The sequence below is a fragment of the Onychostoma macrolepis genome, chromosome 20 (genome assembly GCF_012432095.1).
Source record: "Onychostoma macrolepis isolate SWU-2019 chromosome 20, ASM1243209v1, whole genome shotgun sequence".
In the NCBI taxonomy this organism is placed as follows: Eukaryota; Metazoa; Chordata; class Actinopteri; order Cypriniformes; family Cyprinidae; genus Onychostoma; species Onychostoma macrolepis.
This window is the reverse complement of record NC_081174.1, coordinates 25,667,041-25,684,982: the sequence shown is the minus strand read 5'-3', so window position 1 is coordinate 25,684,982 and position 17,942 is coordinate 25,667,041. Positions and strand designations below refer to the sequence as shown.

General features: G+C 34.5%; 1 protein-coding gene across 3 annotated transcripts in view; it reads right to left on the bottom strand.

Moving 5' to 3' along the window:
* Positions 1-334: 334 nt before the first annotated feature.
* fam184ab (family with sequence similarity 184 member Ab) overlaps positions 335-17,942 on the bottom strand; it is a 130,422-nt gene continuing 112,814 nt past the window's right edge. For 2 of the 3 annotated variants that reach the window (XM_058756364.1, XM_058756365.1), the window contains exons 15-19: positions 16,371-16,517; positions 11,595-11,712; positions 10,405-10,509; positions 7,677-7,885; positions 335-989 (exon numbers count right to left, since the gene is read on the bottom strand). In XM_058756364.1, coding sequence (XP_058612347.1) covers positions 908-989; positions 7,677-7,885; positions 10,405-10,509; positions 11,595-11,712; positions 16,371-16,517 — 661 coding nt within the window. In that variant the 3' untranslated portion in view covers positions 335-907. The remainder of the gene's footprint in view (positions 990-7,676; positions 7,886-10,404; positions 10,510-11,594; positions 11,713-16,370; positions 16,518-17,942) is intronic. The other variant, XM_058756366.1, reaches the window with a different exon arrangement.

The window sequence follows — 17,942 nt, the reverse complement described above, 5'->3', positions numbered from 1 at the left end:
TTTTAATGTTTTTTTTAATTATCTCAAAGAAAAAAGCATTTACTTAAATTCTAATGAACTTATATACATAACTTTTAAATATTTAAATAAATGAAATGGTACAGCAAAAATGATTAGATATTTAAATTATTACTATCCATTAAAATGTATGCAATAATTAAAAAAAAAAAAGTTTTAAAATTATTTTTTATTTATTTTAATTAACAGCCTTTGTTCTCTCATATGTTCCATTCTGCAGATCATTAAAAAAAAAAAAAAACATGAACTTACCTCTAATCTCCAATTATCGATTTGTCATTTTGGGTTATTGTTCTTGTATAAAGAAAAAGTCAAATGACAATAAAAGTGTTTATTTTTCCTTGTTTCAGAGCAAAATGTGTTGATGTTTATGAAAATACAGGCATTTTAAATCAAATGTTCTTTGCTTTTGGTTCTTTGAATGGTAAAAGTTGAATCACATAACAGACACACTTCATTAAATGTCACAATAATTATTTATTCTTACGCATACACCAGTAATATAAATATAAAATATGCATTTATTTTAAAATTAGTGAGACATCATTATATCTGTGTTGAGACATCCATACAAACAGTTTAATCCTACCAAAATTGATAATGCAGCTGTAACAAAGTCATTACGTTGGCATTCTAAAATTAGATACAGAGGAGACAATACTGTTGTTTTTTTTCTCTTTTAACAAATAGTAATTAGCAGCATATGCACCACTCTATAGAAACTGCAGTAAATGAAATGTCAAACATACCTATCATCACTGTAAAAACAACAAACCCATTCACAGTGGGGAGAAAAAAAGAACAAATGAAAGGATGTGTCGTTAAATAATATATCACTTTTTTGTCTTTTTTTGTTTGGTTTGGTCGACATGCTCTTTAATTGCAAAAGTCAGAAGGAGAAGTACTGAGCGAACCACTCTTGTCTCTGGGGGTCTGGAGAGGTGACGGGTGATTCTTCTCCTTCAGGAGGGCTGAGGACAAAAACAAATAGAGAGAGACAGAGATAGAAGAAAAAAAAAGAAAGAAATACAGTCAGAGACATGGAGAGAATTACAAAAGCACTAACTGTTGTCTGAGCTAAACTACAGCTTCTCTTAGTGCTGAAAACTTCAAAACGTAGCAACCAGTTGATTGTCCTGTTCATGTTTTTCTTTCTTTTCTTGTGTGTGTGTGTGTGTGTGTGTTTTATGTGGGTTTTTACATGAGATTCCAACAGAGTGATATCAACAGTCAATTACACTTGCAAAAAGGTACCATTAAGTATCATGTAAATAGTTATGAATATGGTACAAATTATCGTAATATCAACATTTAAAAAAAAAAAAAAAAATTGTTTGTTATTAAATCGTTATTTGTTAAAGAAACAAATTTTTCTCCTCAGACTGTTCAAAAGTTTAGGTCAGAAGGATTTAAAAAAAAAAAAAATACTTTTGTTCAGCAAGAAAGCATTAAATTGATCAAAAATGACAGTAAAGACGTTACAAGAGATTTCCATTTTGAATAACTGCTGTTCTTCTTAATTACATTGTAATATATATATTACAGAAAACAGGTATATTATCATAAAATTCTAAATTTAACAACTGCAATTTCACAATATTAGTGTTTTTATTATATTTTGCAAAATAAATAAATCTATGGATAGATAGACAGACTGTTTCTTTAACAAATTCTTTGCAAAATCTTCATTCGAGTTTCTTTCATATAATTTTCCCAGGAAGCTCATAAACTAGAATTGAGTTTCTCTCAAGGTGAAGTGTGCTGTGTGCGTCTGTGATGTAGTCAACCTCCAGCTCTTTCCAAGGTCTTCTGGAGCAGAACCCGCTTTCAATCCTGATTAATTTAGCCCTCAGGTCAACGTTTATAGAAACACTTTTTATTTGTCCCTCACAACTCTGCTCTTTAAAAGACTGAGCACAAACGTGCCTCTACGCTGCTGCAGAACATTTCATTGTTTATTCTGAGAAAAGAGATTCTATAAGCTGCAAGGTTTTTTTTCAGGTAGCTCAGCTGTATGTTGAAATGCTTACTGACTGACTGACTGACTGACTGACATCTGGGCCTCTACCACTGACTCAGAACGTTTGCAGTACGCTGACGGCTGGCTGATGCCTCCTCCCTGCTTCTTAAGAAGAGTTTAACATCTGGAAGTCTGAGATGGAGAAAAGAAGGAAAGAGAGATCGATGGAGCTCTTCAATCTAAACTATCTATCTATCTATCTATAAACTTCGTGTCTTTTTTATTTTTTAAAGTTTTCAAACAAGAACATTCCAACTTTAATGGATTTCTTTGAACTTCGGTTCATTTTAATGTCCATCAATTCAAATTTGAATTGCAATTCTGTATCCTGTTCAAACAATTCAAATTCAGGAACTTGGAATAAAAAACATATCAAAACCTGTAGACCCTGACATAAAGAAAACCGCCAGTTAATCAGATTTGATGTTTTGAGACATTCATGTGTACAATGCACTCACTGAAAAAAAGGTACAAAAGCAGTCACTGGGGTGTTACCCTTTCAAAGTTTACTAATATCTACTATTTAAGTACTAATATGTACACTTAAACTACTAATAGGTTTTAAGGTACTAATATGCACCCTTTAGGGGTAAATGAGGTACAAAGGTTTACCTTTTGAAAGGTTACTTCTCTAGTGACAACTTTTGTACCTTTTTTTTTTCTGAGAATGTATGCATCTGATGTTATGTTACTGTGCCGTCTAATGCAGAGACTATACTGATAAATATGTCATTTATTACAATAATGTGAAAGTAGTTTGAAAAGTTGAGTCAGCCACCAGACAAGGCAATGATTAGTGCTGATATCTTCAGTCAATCCATTCTTGTGTATTCGAACTTCTGAATCTTTGGCATTCTTGGTTGGAAATCTCATCTCTATTATCTTATATCTCCAATGAAATCAATGTGCTTTGGTCTCTGATGCTTGAGCTGCAGCAACTCAATTTAACGCTCAATCGAGCATTTAGATCAGCCCGTTCAGCACTAACGCAACGTCTACCAGCACTGAGATGCGGGATAATGAAAGTTAAACACCTTCAAAGAAGCACACATAGAAATAGAGCTCATTTGACTTACTTAAAGCAAATTAGCATCTATGCAAAAATTTGGTGAATTATATAAATTTTTATGCTTTCTAATGGTTTGTTTACACAGCGTTCTTGCACTGTTTTTTATTGGTTTATTTAAAACAGTTGTGAAACATCTAGCAGTTTTTTTATCACTCCTTGAGCATCACATTTTTAAAAACCCAATTGAAAGCACTTATTAAAACAGGAAATTTGCATAGTCCATTTTTAAAAAATCATTTCTGAGAGCATATGACCGGACAAAAATGTTTAAAAATCAATATTTTTTCGGTATTTTCTTAGACTGTATATTAATGTCATATCTGTTAACAATGAATTGACCCTTCGCAAAGACTCACCCCCCCTTAGTTACTGTTGCTATGTCCGACAAGCTATGGTGCTGTCATGTTCTCATGCAGTGAAAAATACATCGCGGAGCAAAGAGGACACTGACACCATGTCAACAGACAAGGCAGAGCAGGTTACTTTTGATATGAAACAAAGTCTTGGCTTTCAAATATTTTAATTTTGAAATAAATTTAAACAATAAAACCATATTGCGGCTTTTTAATGTGTCGTGACAGATCGTTGTAGCGCCTTAGTTCAAGCAGCATGTGAAGCAATCATCTCCTCCTCTTTACTAGTTATAGCAAGAAATAAACATGAATGAACATCAGAAGGTATCTTGTTTCAACTGCAGAAAGACGGTAATACACACCATTTTTCAAGTTCAAGTCCATCGAACGTTAAATGGTTACTCCACCCCAAAATGAAAATTTTGTCATTTATCACTTACCCCCATGTCGTTCCAAACCCGTTAAAGCTTCGTTCATCTTCGGAACACAATTTAAGATATTTTGGATGAAAACCGGGAAGCTTGTGACTGTCCCATTGACTGCCAAGTAAATAACACTGTCAAGGCACAGAAAAGTATAAAAGACATCGTCAGGATAGTCCATCTGCCATCAGTGGTTCAATCTGAATTTGATGAAGCGACGAGAATACTTTTTGTACGCAAAGAAAATAAAAAGAACTACTTTTTTTTCAACAATTCGTCTCCTCTCGGTCTCTCCGTGTCAGCGTAGCGCCATTTTGGAGATTATCCACTGGACGCAAACTGTGTACGCTCTTCTGTGTCAGCCGCAATACAAGGATGCACTATTTTCGTTCAAATCAAAGCGTAAATACACGTTGAAAACGTATCCTTGTGTTGCGGCTGACACAGAAGAGCGTACGCAGTTTGCGTTCAGTGGATAATCTCCAAAATGGCGCTACGCTGACGCGAAGAGACACAGAAGAGACAAATTGTTGAAAAAAAGTCGTTATTTTTATTTTCTTTGCTTACAAAAAGCATTCTTGTCGCTTCATAAAATTCAGATTGAACCACTGATGGCAGATGGACTATCCTGACAATGTCTTTCATACTTTTCTTGGCCTTGACAGTGTTATTTACTTGGCAGTCAATGGGACAGTCACAAGCCTCCCGGTTTTCATCCAAAATATCTTAAATTGTGTTCCGAAGACGAACGAAGCTTTTACGGGTTTGGAACGACATGGGGGTAAGTGATTAATGACAACATTTTCATTTTGGGGTGGAGTAACCCTTTAATCTACTCCTCCTGTCTGGTTTGTATGTCAGATAAAATGGCAGATTTGGCGTTATGATTGGTCAGATCGCCTGTCAATCTAACTACCAACGAAAGATCCATTTTGATAACATTTAGGAGCACATTAGCATATAAATGGCCTGAAAGCAAACACGTCAAGTAAAACCACAAAACTCAGGTGTTTTTAAAAATCATTGGTTTATGTAAACATCTGCTAGATGGATGTCTTTGACCATTGTGATCTAGCTGTTTTTAAAAAGAAAAACACTGACATTTATATTAAACAGGACTTTGGGTACGTTTAATAACCTGACCAGACATAAATGTGTAAAATCAATATTTTTTTCTCCATTTGTCCAGACTTTACATTTAAAATGTGCATATCTACTAAAAGTGAATTCTGTCAACTTTGAGGATTACATTAGCATATAAATGGCCTGAAAGCAAACGCATATTAAATAAAAGCCACAAAACTCAAGTGTCAAGTTACATGTAGCACTTATAAAAAAAAATCATTAGTTTACGTAAATGTGCTTGATTAATGTCTTTGACCATTGTGATGCATCTAGCTGTTTAAAAAAAACAAAAACAAACTGAATCTGGCATTTAAATATTTCCTATTAAAACAGGACTTTTGGGTCGATCAAAAAGTTAATTTTTCATAAAATATTTAAAATAATAACCTAATTCTCATTCTAGAGAGCATTTGACTGGACATAAATGTGTAAAAATCAATATTTTTCTCAATTTTCCCAGACTACATTTCAAATGTGCCTATCTTCAAAAGGGATTTTTTTCAACTTTTAGGAGTACATTATATAAATGGCCTCGCAGCAAACACATACTGACTAAAAGCCACAAAACTCGAGTGTCGAATTACAAAGAGCACTTTTAAATGTATTTTGAATGTATTAAAGCTCAAGTGCAAGAATACTGTGTGAAATCATAATTCTTTTAAAATGGCAACAGATTTTTGAATATGAGAAAGGACCCTACTTGAGTGTTAAAAAGTGACTCTAGTTCAGTTTCTAAGTGGACTAAGTTCATCCTGACATGAACTGAACCGGATAGACTGTGTGTGAGAGCCACATGAGTGTTTCGGGACAAAAGAGGACAACTCCACACAAGTCTACCTTGCTGCGTCCCTTGCACCTCATTTACATTCAAATCGGCATGCAAGGAAACACACGTAATGGTGCTTCAGACGAGATGATACTTCCTGGGTCAAGAGAAGCCACAACAGTGACAGCAAAACATGCAAGATACGACCACTGCTCAAAACATGCCGACTGCAAAAGCAGAGCCATAGGCAAAGGTTTATTGTTGAAAAAGAGTGAAAATAGTGTATTTAAAGAGTATAAAACCTAAAACAGTGTAATTTACATGTTCACACAGATGCAAGACATGGAAAATGAATATTTTTTTTTCAAATGTTAAATTAAAATATTCATTCTCTCCGATGCAATGTGGTGTTCAAGGACAATAAAAGACATTACGTGACAGATGAGTCATATAACTTCCATCACAAACAAAAAACACAACACAGAGACAGACACCAACTCCCAGCATGCACTGCAACGGTGGGGACACATGCTACCATTTGCATTCCAATGCCATTTCCAAAGCTCATGTATAGGACTTCAGAAAGTAACATTAAGCATACATGTATATCAGTGTTAGGAAAAACTCAAGTATCCCTTTTATTTGCCTGATGTGGATGCACTGGCTGTGTTAGGAATGGAATACTAGCTTCTTGCATACTGTGAAGTACACAGTATACTGCATGCTACTGTTTGAAAACAGTGTGAAACAGGATGCAAAATGCAGTAAGAATGTTTCAGAAAGTAGTATGCTACATTATTAGCATGACTGCATTACACTGCATGTTTAATTAAACAAGAAGTATGCAGTAAACATCTCAAAAATGAGATTTTTTTTAATTTTTATACAATTACATAATTTGGTATAGCGTTGTTCTTGACTGCAACTAAATAGAACTAAAATTGTAATAATGCAATAAAAATTGTGTTAATTAAAATAAGTCTTAAATAAAATATTACATAAGATATTAGAAATTAAATTATTAGAAAAAATTTTGAATATTAGAAATGTTACCTTTGCAACTAACTGTAATAATTTAAAGTTGAAGCACTAAAATTAAATCTGAAATAAAATAAAGATAAATAGAAATATTTATTAAAATATAATATATATAAATAAAATAATTTAAAAAATAATAAATACTATATTAGTATATAAATAAAATGATAAAAACAAAAATAAAATGACATTTAGTGTAAAATGGCATACAATTAATGAAATTAATTTAAAAGAAGAAAAAAAGAGATGCTCATTCATCAATGGAAATTAAAAGGTTAAACCAAGACCATTGCCTTATGGGATACAGTACCCAGCCTAGCAAACTGTTGTATACTGCACATTTTGGAAAAAACAATATATCACACATAAAAAATATATTTTTAGTATGTGTAGTATGATAGCATTCCATTCCAAACAAGTGTACCGACTACGAAAATAAAATAAAAAAATCAATGTGAATGATTTTTTTTGGCAACTTTTTGGCTTGACAACTTAAATTCTCCTACATTTCCCCTCCCAAAAAGCAGCACATCCTTCAAATAGCAACAATCCAAATGCGAACTGTAACATGGACCAAGTCTGAGACCAGGGCGACGCACTCATTATTTGAGTTGATTACATGTTTCTTCGGAGATCGGAGCCATAATTCCAGATTACACACTCTCTGTTAGGCAGAGAGGAGCCTGGGAGATGCAAACACAAAGCAAACCATCAGAAGTTTGGGTGTGCATTTCCTCAGCACATAAAAGGGATACAACAGCTGTCTATAGAAAAGTGGGCGGCCGGTTTTCAGTGTTCTGGTGTGTTTGTCCGCTGGCCCGTGGTGCAGAGAGCGAGGCATCTGCCGTGATGAGGTGCGCCTCACCTCGTCAATTTCTTGGGTTCGGTGAGAGGGATTGGTGGGGGCAGGGGTTTGCTCGTGTTAGGCTCCAGCTGGTGAATGGGGGAGTTGGGGATGGGTTCGAGGCGGTTGGGTTGGGGCTGGCCGCTCCCTGTCCCGGAAGCCTCCACATTGGCCCTAAGATTGGCCGAGCTGCTGAATCGGGTGGCTGACTTGTCATTCTTTCGCTTTTGCTACATAGGACGACAAGAAAAGCAAACAAAAAGGAAGTTGGGAGAGCTTGACGCTCCATTTGTGAGAAGTTCTCCTAATGATTGCTTCCTAACAAACGCCCACCCTGAAAGTCAAGCTCGCAACACTCAGCAGAGGAAGCATCAGTCGCTCTCAGCCAATCAAATCAAAATGAGTCGAAAGAGATGTGTCAGAGGAAGAGGCTGTTGAAAATTTCAGACTGAAAGAAGAATGGCTTGGAAAGCAAAGAAGATCTGGATGTCTAAACAGGAAGAGAACACGGAGTAACGAGAGACACTGACAGTCACACGTGAACACACACATATAATCACCGACACTTGGAAGTTATAGAACATAGATGAGGGCAACGGTGAAATATCTGGTCAAACAGAATGACATTGTTGAGACTGGGTCAGGAACTGCTGTGACGTATGGAACAAACATCATTTTCTTTCTAGCTCTGGAAAAAGAGGAAGTTAAAGAGATGGGTCTCTCAAAAATGAAAATTCGGCTATCATTTACTCACCATCGCGTTGTTTTCGAACCTGTATGACTTTGAATCGTGTACTGGTTGCTCTTTTCTATGTAACCGAAAGGCTTTTATGCTTCAAAATGGATGCAAACGGACCATGAAAGGTTAATAAAAGTAGTCTTCTGAGCTTACATGATTGCTTTGAAGATTATTTACTAACAATCTTCCTGAATCAGAACGATTAAAAAAAACAAAACGGATAATTCGTATTCACTGATTCACTGAAAATATCCAAAATGAAATATAAACCTATTAAAAAAATGTTTTTGTTAAAGTTAATCAGAAAAAAAAAAAAATATATATATATATATACAAATATTACATGAAAAACTTAAAAAACAAATTTGAAAATTAGAAATGTTGTCTTGGCAAATAAATGAAATAAATACATGCAAGTTAAGTACTAATTTAAGTACTAAAATTACTATAACTGAAACTCAAGTAAATTAAAGCTAAAAAGAAAAAACGGTAGCACTTTACAATAAGGTGTCATTTGTTAACATTAGTTAATGTATTAACTAACATGAACAAACAATAAACAATGCATTTATTACACTATTTATTCATCTTTGTTAATGTTAGTTAATGAAAATACAGTTGTTCATTGTTAGTTCATGTTACTTCTCAGTGCATTAACTAATGTTAACAAGCACAACTTGTGATTTTAATAATGCATCAGTAAATGCTGAAATTAACATTAACTAAGATTAATAAATGTTGTAGAAGTATTGTTCATTCTTAGTTCATGTTTACTAATGTTGTTAACTAATGAACCTTATTGTAAAGTGTTACCGAAAAAACAACATACAACAAATAAAACAAATTAAATAAAAATAAAATTAAATAAAAAATTAAAAGCTAATTCAAAAATATTAAAATACTAATAAACACTTTTTCATATCAAATCATTTTAGTATAAAATAATTAATACAATATTTTTAGCATAGGTGGGATGGACGTATTCCATGCCACACAAGTTTTCAGACTACAAAAATAAAATAAAAAGAACATTTAATTCACAGATAAGAGTAAGAAAATATATCATACAGCTTCAAAAGAATTGAAAATATAGTGCGCAAGTTGTATGGACTACTTTTATGATACTTTCATGTGGACTTTTTGGTCCCTTTTATGCTTGAAAGCTTTAGTTCACTGCGGTTGCATGGAAGAAACCATCCAGTATAATAAAATACATTTTTCTGTTTCCATGCAGGTTTGGAATGACATGAGGGTGAGTAAATGATGTCAGAATATTCATTTCTGGGAGAACAATCCCTTTAATAATGTGTGTGTGTGTGTGTGTGTGGGTGTGTGTGTGTGTGTGTGTGTGTAAGAGCTCCAGCATGCTGCCAGTGAACAGTGTTTCCAATGAACTCCAGTCCAGCATGTCAGTTGTATTGCCTTTGATTGCACCCCAGCAACACTCCATCCTAACCAGGCAAAACACATCTACAGTACTAAAGTCATTTTCACAGAGCATATATGATGTTTAATATACAGCTGTGGAACAGGAGTTTTATCCAATGAGATTTCACTGTGGAACCAAGTGACCGTCATGATATCGGTGCAGCTGACTGAGGACTCCAATTAGCAATGCACACAAGTAATTTATCACTTTCTGCTTTTTTTGTGTCATGCCTGGCTAGAATACAGTGCTAGAAATGACATTCAAGATGAACTATCAAGCCTCATTCAATGCTGTCATTTCCAAAACTTAGTGAGCTGCCTCGCTGTCAACTGTCTATATATTAGACACAATGTAAAGAACATATTAACATGCATTTCGTTCAATTTCTTTGTGTTCTGCCAAGCTATTTTTTTTTTTTTTTTTTTTAATCAGAAGAGTGTATCCCATGCAAACAGCCAGCATCCAAACAAAAATTAAGACTAATCAGATCACTAGGTTTTGGAACAGCAACTACATCTTAAACTAACCAACTACCAGCTCCACACACAAGGACACAGCAGAGTACAAAGAAGAACTCTTACCTTGACAAGAGGGTTAATGACACCAACATTAGGATTTGCGTTGAATATTTTATTGAAGTTGGTCTCTCTGTTGACAAGCTCCAGCTGGTAAAACTTTTTGTCATCCTGGAAGGAAAAGTAGATTCTCTCATGATATTCATGGACAATATAACACCACTGACATAAGAGCACCATTTGTCTCCAGAACATGTGACTAAACAAACATCTGCTAGTTAAGTGTTTTGCAAGATTAAATATATGAATAAGCTTCTATTAAAATACTGAAATGAGAAATTGTTTAATATACTTTTTTATATATTTTTATATGTGCATTTCACATGTCTTGAAATCAACTGAAGTAGAAAAGTGTTGATTTACACTTTTGAAATCAATTGAAGTAGCATGCAAAGCACTATTTGTGTAGGCAGTGGAGTTGCTAACTATGTAGAACACTTCAAAATGTTCACTTCAGAGTTTATCTCTCAGAATTTGGACTTTTCTTGTCAGAAGTATGAATTTATATCATGCAGTTCTGAGTTTATAGGTAATGGTGACTGTTTTATCTCGTAATTCAGTCTGAATTATGAGAAAAAAGAGTCACAATTACCTTTATTTATTTATTTTTAATCCTGTTTTTTCTTGTGCAGAAACAAGCTTTCATACATATCCACATAACTACAAAAGTTATATAATCTTCAGTATCAAACCATATCTGTGTTATTTTCATTAACTGAACTGCATTCAACTTTACTTGTAATCATTTGTATGTGTCACTGATTTTAAATGGTTTCAATGCATCAGATAAATTCACTGTTAAAAAAACCAGCTTAGCTGGTGTAATTTTAGCAGGTGCTAGTGTGATTTTATTGCGCTCTGAATCGGAAAGATACAAGAAACATAGATGCCAAACGTCTAGCTATTTTTATGAGCAAAGAACATCTTTTTCGTAAACCACCATTGTTTTAAGGAGTGACTTTCATAGAAAAGCGGTTGTCACTGTGTCTAGAGCAGGATTAAGCTGGTCTTTTCAGCAGGGTTGTCTGTCCTGAAATAGATCTATCCCTCCAGTCTTGCGAGACTCTACTAATCTCAGCAGGACCGAGCACCCGTGGGATACCTTGTCTTGTGTAACAACATTCACAGCTGAGAAATTTCACAATAAACCTGCGGTATTGTGAATGAGCATGTCACACTTCTTAAAGTGCTCTTACCACCAGTTTCTTGACCAAAGCTTCTCTCTCGGCCACCATATCCTTCAGTTCGGCTATTGTCTGCAGATCTTCAAGCCTGCTCTCTCTGTTCCGGAATTTTTCTTCTGTTCCCTCCAACCTGAAGAGCAAAGACATTTTATTTAGGATGAGATTTTACAACCTGTACAACCTTTAAATCAATGGATCTTAAATGTCTGTATTATTAGCATTTAACATTATTTATTATTATTAGCATTTAGCATTATTTTCCCCAGTCCAAGATGGTGGATGAGGTGAAATAAATGTAGAATATAAATAAACTTACATATCAACCAGTTAATGAAAATGATCAAGAATTGACCATTTTTAACAGATTTTCTTTTGTGTTTTCATGTTCATTAAAGCATTGCTGCGTTAGCTTAGCAACATGCTAATGATAACACTTTTGAAATCAATTGAAGTAGCATGCAAAGCACTATTTGTGTAGGCAGTGGAGCTTCTAACTATGTAGAACACTTCAAATTGTTCACTTTAGAGTTTCCATGATTAGGATGCTGTCTATAAGCAGCAAGATAAGTCACATGGTTTAGAAAACTGAGCTATCAACCCTCTCGCCACTCTGTTTACAACCAATCTGTCATCTGTTTGGGCTTGTGACTCATTACTGAGAGTGAAATTTGACTATTCTGACACTTTAGCTTAGTTAGAAAGCAAAGCTGACGGCTTTGTGCTTTGAACACAGAATTAATTAAACACCATTGATAATATCACTGTGATGATATTGGCGTCTGCCTTTTATTTTCTCTACTTCACATTATATTAGTGTGATAGTTAAAATCACCAGCACCTTTGAATAGCCATCGCTCAATCTTTCTTTCATCTACAGGAATTCTTTGATGATCTGTGTCATCGAGGATCAATATCTCCACCGTTTCGGTATCTTTGAAGGATGTTTCTAAATGTGTGATGAATCTTTAATGAGCATGCAATGTGACGCTTCCCCAGAGGTATACAGTGTTAAGATTGATGGCTGTTTTCATATCAAAACTTTCCCTAAGGACTTCACAACTTCTGGTAATAATGAAACTGAGGCTGATTGATGAATAGTTTTAAACTGCTGCAAACAGAGGACAACACTGCAGTTTTAACTACTAAGGGCATGTTTATCCATTCAAACTAAATAGGTCATTAACCTGGGGCCGGATGGGCACTGCCCTCTCAGATTTAATCTCCCGCCTCAAGAACTAAATTTGAATTTGTCCATTTCAGACAACTTCACTTCTAAACAAGGACATCCATCTATCTGCTCTGTTTATCCATCCATCCATCTGTACATCCATCCGTCCGTCCATCCATCCATCCATCTGCTCTGTTTATCCATCCATCTATCTGTACATCCATCCGTCTGTCCATCCGTCCGTCCATCCATCCATCCATCTGCTCTGTTTATCCATCCATCTATCTGTACATCCATCCGTCTGTCCATCCATCCATCTGCTCTGTTTATCCATCCATCCATCCATCCATCAATACATCCAATCAATCAATCAATCCACTTTGTCTATCCGTCTATCTATCTGTCTGTCTGTCTGTCTGTCTATCTGCTCTGTTTATCCATCCATCCACTTATCGATCCACTTATCCATCTGTCTTTCTGTCTATCCATCCATCCATCCATCCACCCATCCGTATGTCTTTCTGTTTTTCTATCTATCTGCTCTGTTTATCCATCCATCCACTTATCCATCCATCCACCTGTCTGTCTATCTACCTACCTATCTATCTATCCATCTATCCATCTATCCATCCATCCATCCATCCATCCATCTATCCATCTATCCATCTATCTATCTATCTATCTATTCATCCATCATCTATTTCTCTTTATCTGTCTGTCCATCCATCAATCTGGAAAAGTCATGAAAAACAAAATTATGGACTGCTCATGGAAAAAATAAATCATTATTAGTTGACCTCATGTAAAAGCTAAAACTATACATAAGAAATGACCCCTTTAAACAGATTCATAATAGCGGTTCACTGAATGGGCATTTCTGAGTAAATAAACATAATTCTCATCAAGCCTATTTATTCATTTAAAGTGACAGCAACAAAACAGCGCATGCAGCCTGCAGAGTGCACTCGAGCAGTTACAGTAGAGCAGCCCATGCTCCGCACACGAGGATCACTGAGAATCACCGCACACATGAAATATTCATAAGACTTAAATAGAATGAAATTTAAAACTGGTTGGAGGACTCGGTTTGGGGAAGCTCAGCTGTCATAATAATTAATTGCACAGAGGACAGGACTGTAATTTCAATAGCTTTGTGTTATGTTTAATTAGCTGGCTGTGTATCTCTACTCCTTAGGGACACCTGGAGATGGCACGCTTAAGAAATGCTGAGAGATACAAGTTATGACTGCTTCACATGAGACCTCATTCTGTTCAGTCACAGACTGACTACTTCTCACACTAAAAAGGCAAATGTTAAAAATAGCTCACCCTGAAATAATTTACGCACTCTCATGTCATTCAAAAACCTGTATGAGTAATTATTTTGTGGGACAACAGGTTATCTTTTCCACACAATGTAAGTGAATGGAGCTGTCAAGATGCAAAAATGACAAAAAAGACAAAAATACACAATGAAAATGGCATAAAATAGGCCCAAATGACTTATGCGCCATATAACCAAGTTTTCTTAAGTCATAAGATATATATATATATATATATATATATATATATATATATATATATATATATATATATATATATATATATATATATATATATATATATATATATATATATATATATATATATATATATATATATATATATATATATATACACACACACACACACACACACAGCGTAGTACGATTCCTGAATTATGCCTGTAAATACACTAATAAAAATGAACTCACTTATTGTTCAAAAGATCAAGTTTTGACAGTGAAAATGATTTTTATTTTCCTTAAAAAGTACCAAAAGAATCATTAATGGAACTCTTAAGAGACTGAATAATCAATAAGAGGAATCAAAACCACTAGGAATGAGAATTATAAAGCATTTAAGGATTTTGATTCTGAAAAACAGACCAATATTTACTCATTTGTGCTTCATGAACAAACTCATTGCATCAAGATCAGCTGCCAGACACAAGACAACTAATGACATTTGTCATTGAATAATGCCTTAAATTGGTTTAAATGTCACACAAAAGTTATCATAAGATTTCAGAATACCTGGAATACAGAACATGAACTTTTATGGTATGCTTTTGGTCATTTTTGGACCTTAAAAAGAGTTGCATGAATATCTACCCTTTTATTTTAGTGAAGAAAGTAAATCTGGAACAAATCTGGAACTACAAAGGGAATGAATAAATGATAGAATTTTCAATTTTGGGTGAACAATTCCTTTAAGATCAGACCTTCACACCCTTTGTCTCATGAACACACAAAAGAATCATTTTCAAAGACGGATTTGATAAATGATTAATTAAAAACACTAGGATTTAAATGAACCTCAGGTATTTTGCACTTTGTTAAATGCAACTCTATCTTTCCCTGGTATTTTGTGGGCCGTGGGCCTTTCCATGTCATGACACACACTTCCAGAATCTAAATTATTCATTATCATTCTCAGTTGTGAATACTGAGTGGATTCAGGCAGTCAGATGAACTATTTTTACACAACAAGCTGTTCAATAGCTGGATGTGTTCGTGTTCTCGTTCAAGTAAACCTAAATTAGGTCACCTCTGACAGCAATATCTACAGTCAAAGAGCTCTTCTACAACCCTGCCAGCTTTCTATATTTATATACACATGCACGCATGCATATAAACCTACAAACACCTCCTGTTCATGTACGGCTGTCTTTCTGACTCAAATTCATCTAAACATGTTTATCATTCAAAGTCTGTATAGCGGATATATAAAATTGACCATTTTAAGCAAAAATTGGGGTGAATACAAATAAACTAGGACATTTTTCCCATTCATCTCTATGACAAAAAGTGTCCCAATTTACATGTATTCAACTTAAATTATTCACACATCTAGTGCAAAAATATTCATAAAAAAAAGAAAACACTATTTCAGTCTTGTTAATTAAAAATGTCATTTAATTCAGTGTACTAGCTACTTGCCATTTCTTTGTAATTATTTGTGAAATTTACTAGAATTTTCTCAATGAAAATTGTTTCTATACCAAATTTTTTCAGTGTGTTAATGTCGCATAAATATTTCAAATCAAATCATTGTCATTTTTAGTTAAATCTAACATTGCACTATAACAGCACAAACAAAAATGTGTTTAAAACGCATTTTACAGTAATCATAGCAGCAATAAGTCATTAAATGATGGAGGAGAGCATTATTTACACGCTTGCATCTCCATATGAACAATGTCCCTTGTCAGAGCACAAAATAACCCTAATCCAAACACGAAAAATACACATAAACAGCATGTTTCGTAGCTAAAGGCATCTGCTGCTCTTATCTGAGCTGCTTTGACAGGGTCGTCTGTTCTGCTCTCAGTTCTCGCTAGATATATATCTAGATATCTTCTCTGTCTCCCTCCCAGCATCTCTTCAGAAACACTGTCCTCATCTTCTCCCTCTCCACCAACCCCTCTGAGTCTACATCACAGTCTGGTGTCCTTTTGTTAGCATCCAAGCTGTTTCATAGCCTCTGTCACCAAATGCATGTAAACAACCAGTCAAAACAAAAGTTACTGAACCTTCATCCTCCAAAATACGCATACTGTATATCGCATACGGACTCACAGGATCTGCAGGGCGGAGATCTTGTCCTTCAGCAGTTCCTGGGCCTTGTTGAAGTCTGACAGCATGTTTTGTGTTTCTCTGTGGTGAAGAGCATTCAGCTCGGCCATCTCACGCTCGTGTTTCTTACACAGGTCCTGCTCATGAGCTCTGCGAATACAAACACAACACACACACACACACACACGTCACTCTCAATGACTCTACAAAGCTCTCTGTAACCCCACAGCACTGCAGCTGTAGTGCCTGAAGGACATTTCATCAACAGAGAAATAGATTTTGAGAGGGAAATAAATTAAACATATGTGATACAACAATATTTGCATATATTATGTTGTATATTAAATATATTGTATTTTATACTTCTAATCCGAGAAATATAATCAATAGTTTGGATTCATTAAATTGTTTAGATTCAAATTTATAATAGTTCACTGGATGAATACAGGCATGCATGCATAAATATTATTATTTATCTGCACCACAATTCTTGCTTGTTCACCAAGGCTGCATTTATTTGATTGAAAATACAGTAAAAACAGTAATATTTTGAAATAATACAATTTAAAATGACTGTTTCCAATTTCAATATAATCTAAAATGTAATTTATTCCTGTGATGCACAGCTGAATTTTTGGTCTTTAGTGTCACATGATCATTCTAATATGCTGATGCTCAAACATGTCTTATTGTCTATATTATAAATGTTAAATACCATATTTTTGTGGAAAGCATGATACATTTTTTTAGGATGCTTTGATAAACAGAAAGTTCTAAACAACTGTCACTTTTGATCAACTGAATGCGTCACTGCTGATTAAAAGTATTTTAAAATGTAAAAATGAAAATAAAAAACCTATTCATATACGCATATTCTTTTTTTCTTGTTTTATGGAGAAAAAAAATCTCACTCAACTGTGCTACATTTATGCTTAAAAAAAAACAAAAAAAAACTATTTGCCAGTGGGGTAAGAAAAATATACTTAAGATATGCTCTATGAAAACACAGCTTAGACAAATGTATTTTTAAACAGTGTTTACAACTGTTTGGAGGACTAGTTTGAGAAAATATATTTTGAAGTGTAACTCATTCCCTCAGAAAATAAAGTACACAGTCTTTTTTCGTATTTTCAAACATTTGATTTTTTTCAAAAGTTATAATTTTGTCATTCAGCTCAGAGCTGGTTAGTTTGATTCATGGCTTAGAGCTTAGCTCTTTATTAAAGAATGTTTTGAAGTCTCTACGGAGAAAATGAATAAGAAAAATGTAAACAGGGCCGCTACAAAAGTGTGCGGTCACTGTTGTGATCTATTAGCACTTCCTTCGATTCCTCTGTTACATGAAACTTTCATCCAGCTCAGTGTTTGTTTCTTTGCTCTGATACAAATGTTCTGTCTGAGTAAATAACATTCACAAAGCATTATGTTACAAGAGTTGTGCCGTTTTCAAAAGACAACACATTTCCATCCAATAGATTTTTAGTTAGGACATGCTCATTTTCCATACTGCAGTTTCTATGCTATGTGGCTTTTATCTGAAACACAATTCAGCCACACGCTGTGATGGCTTCACAT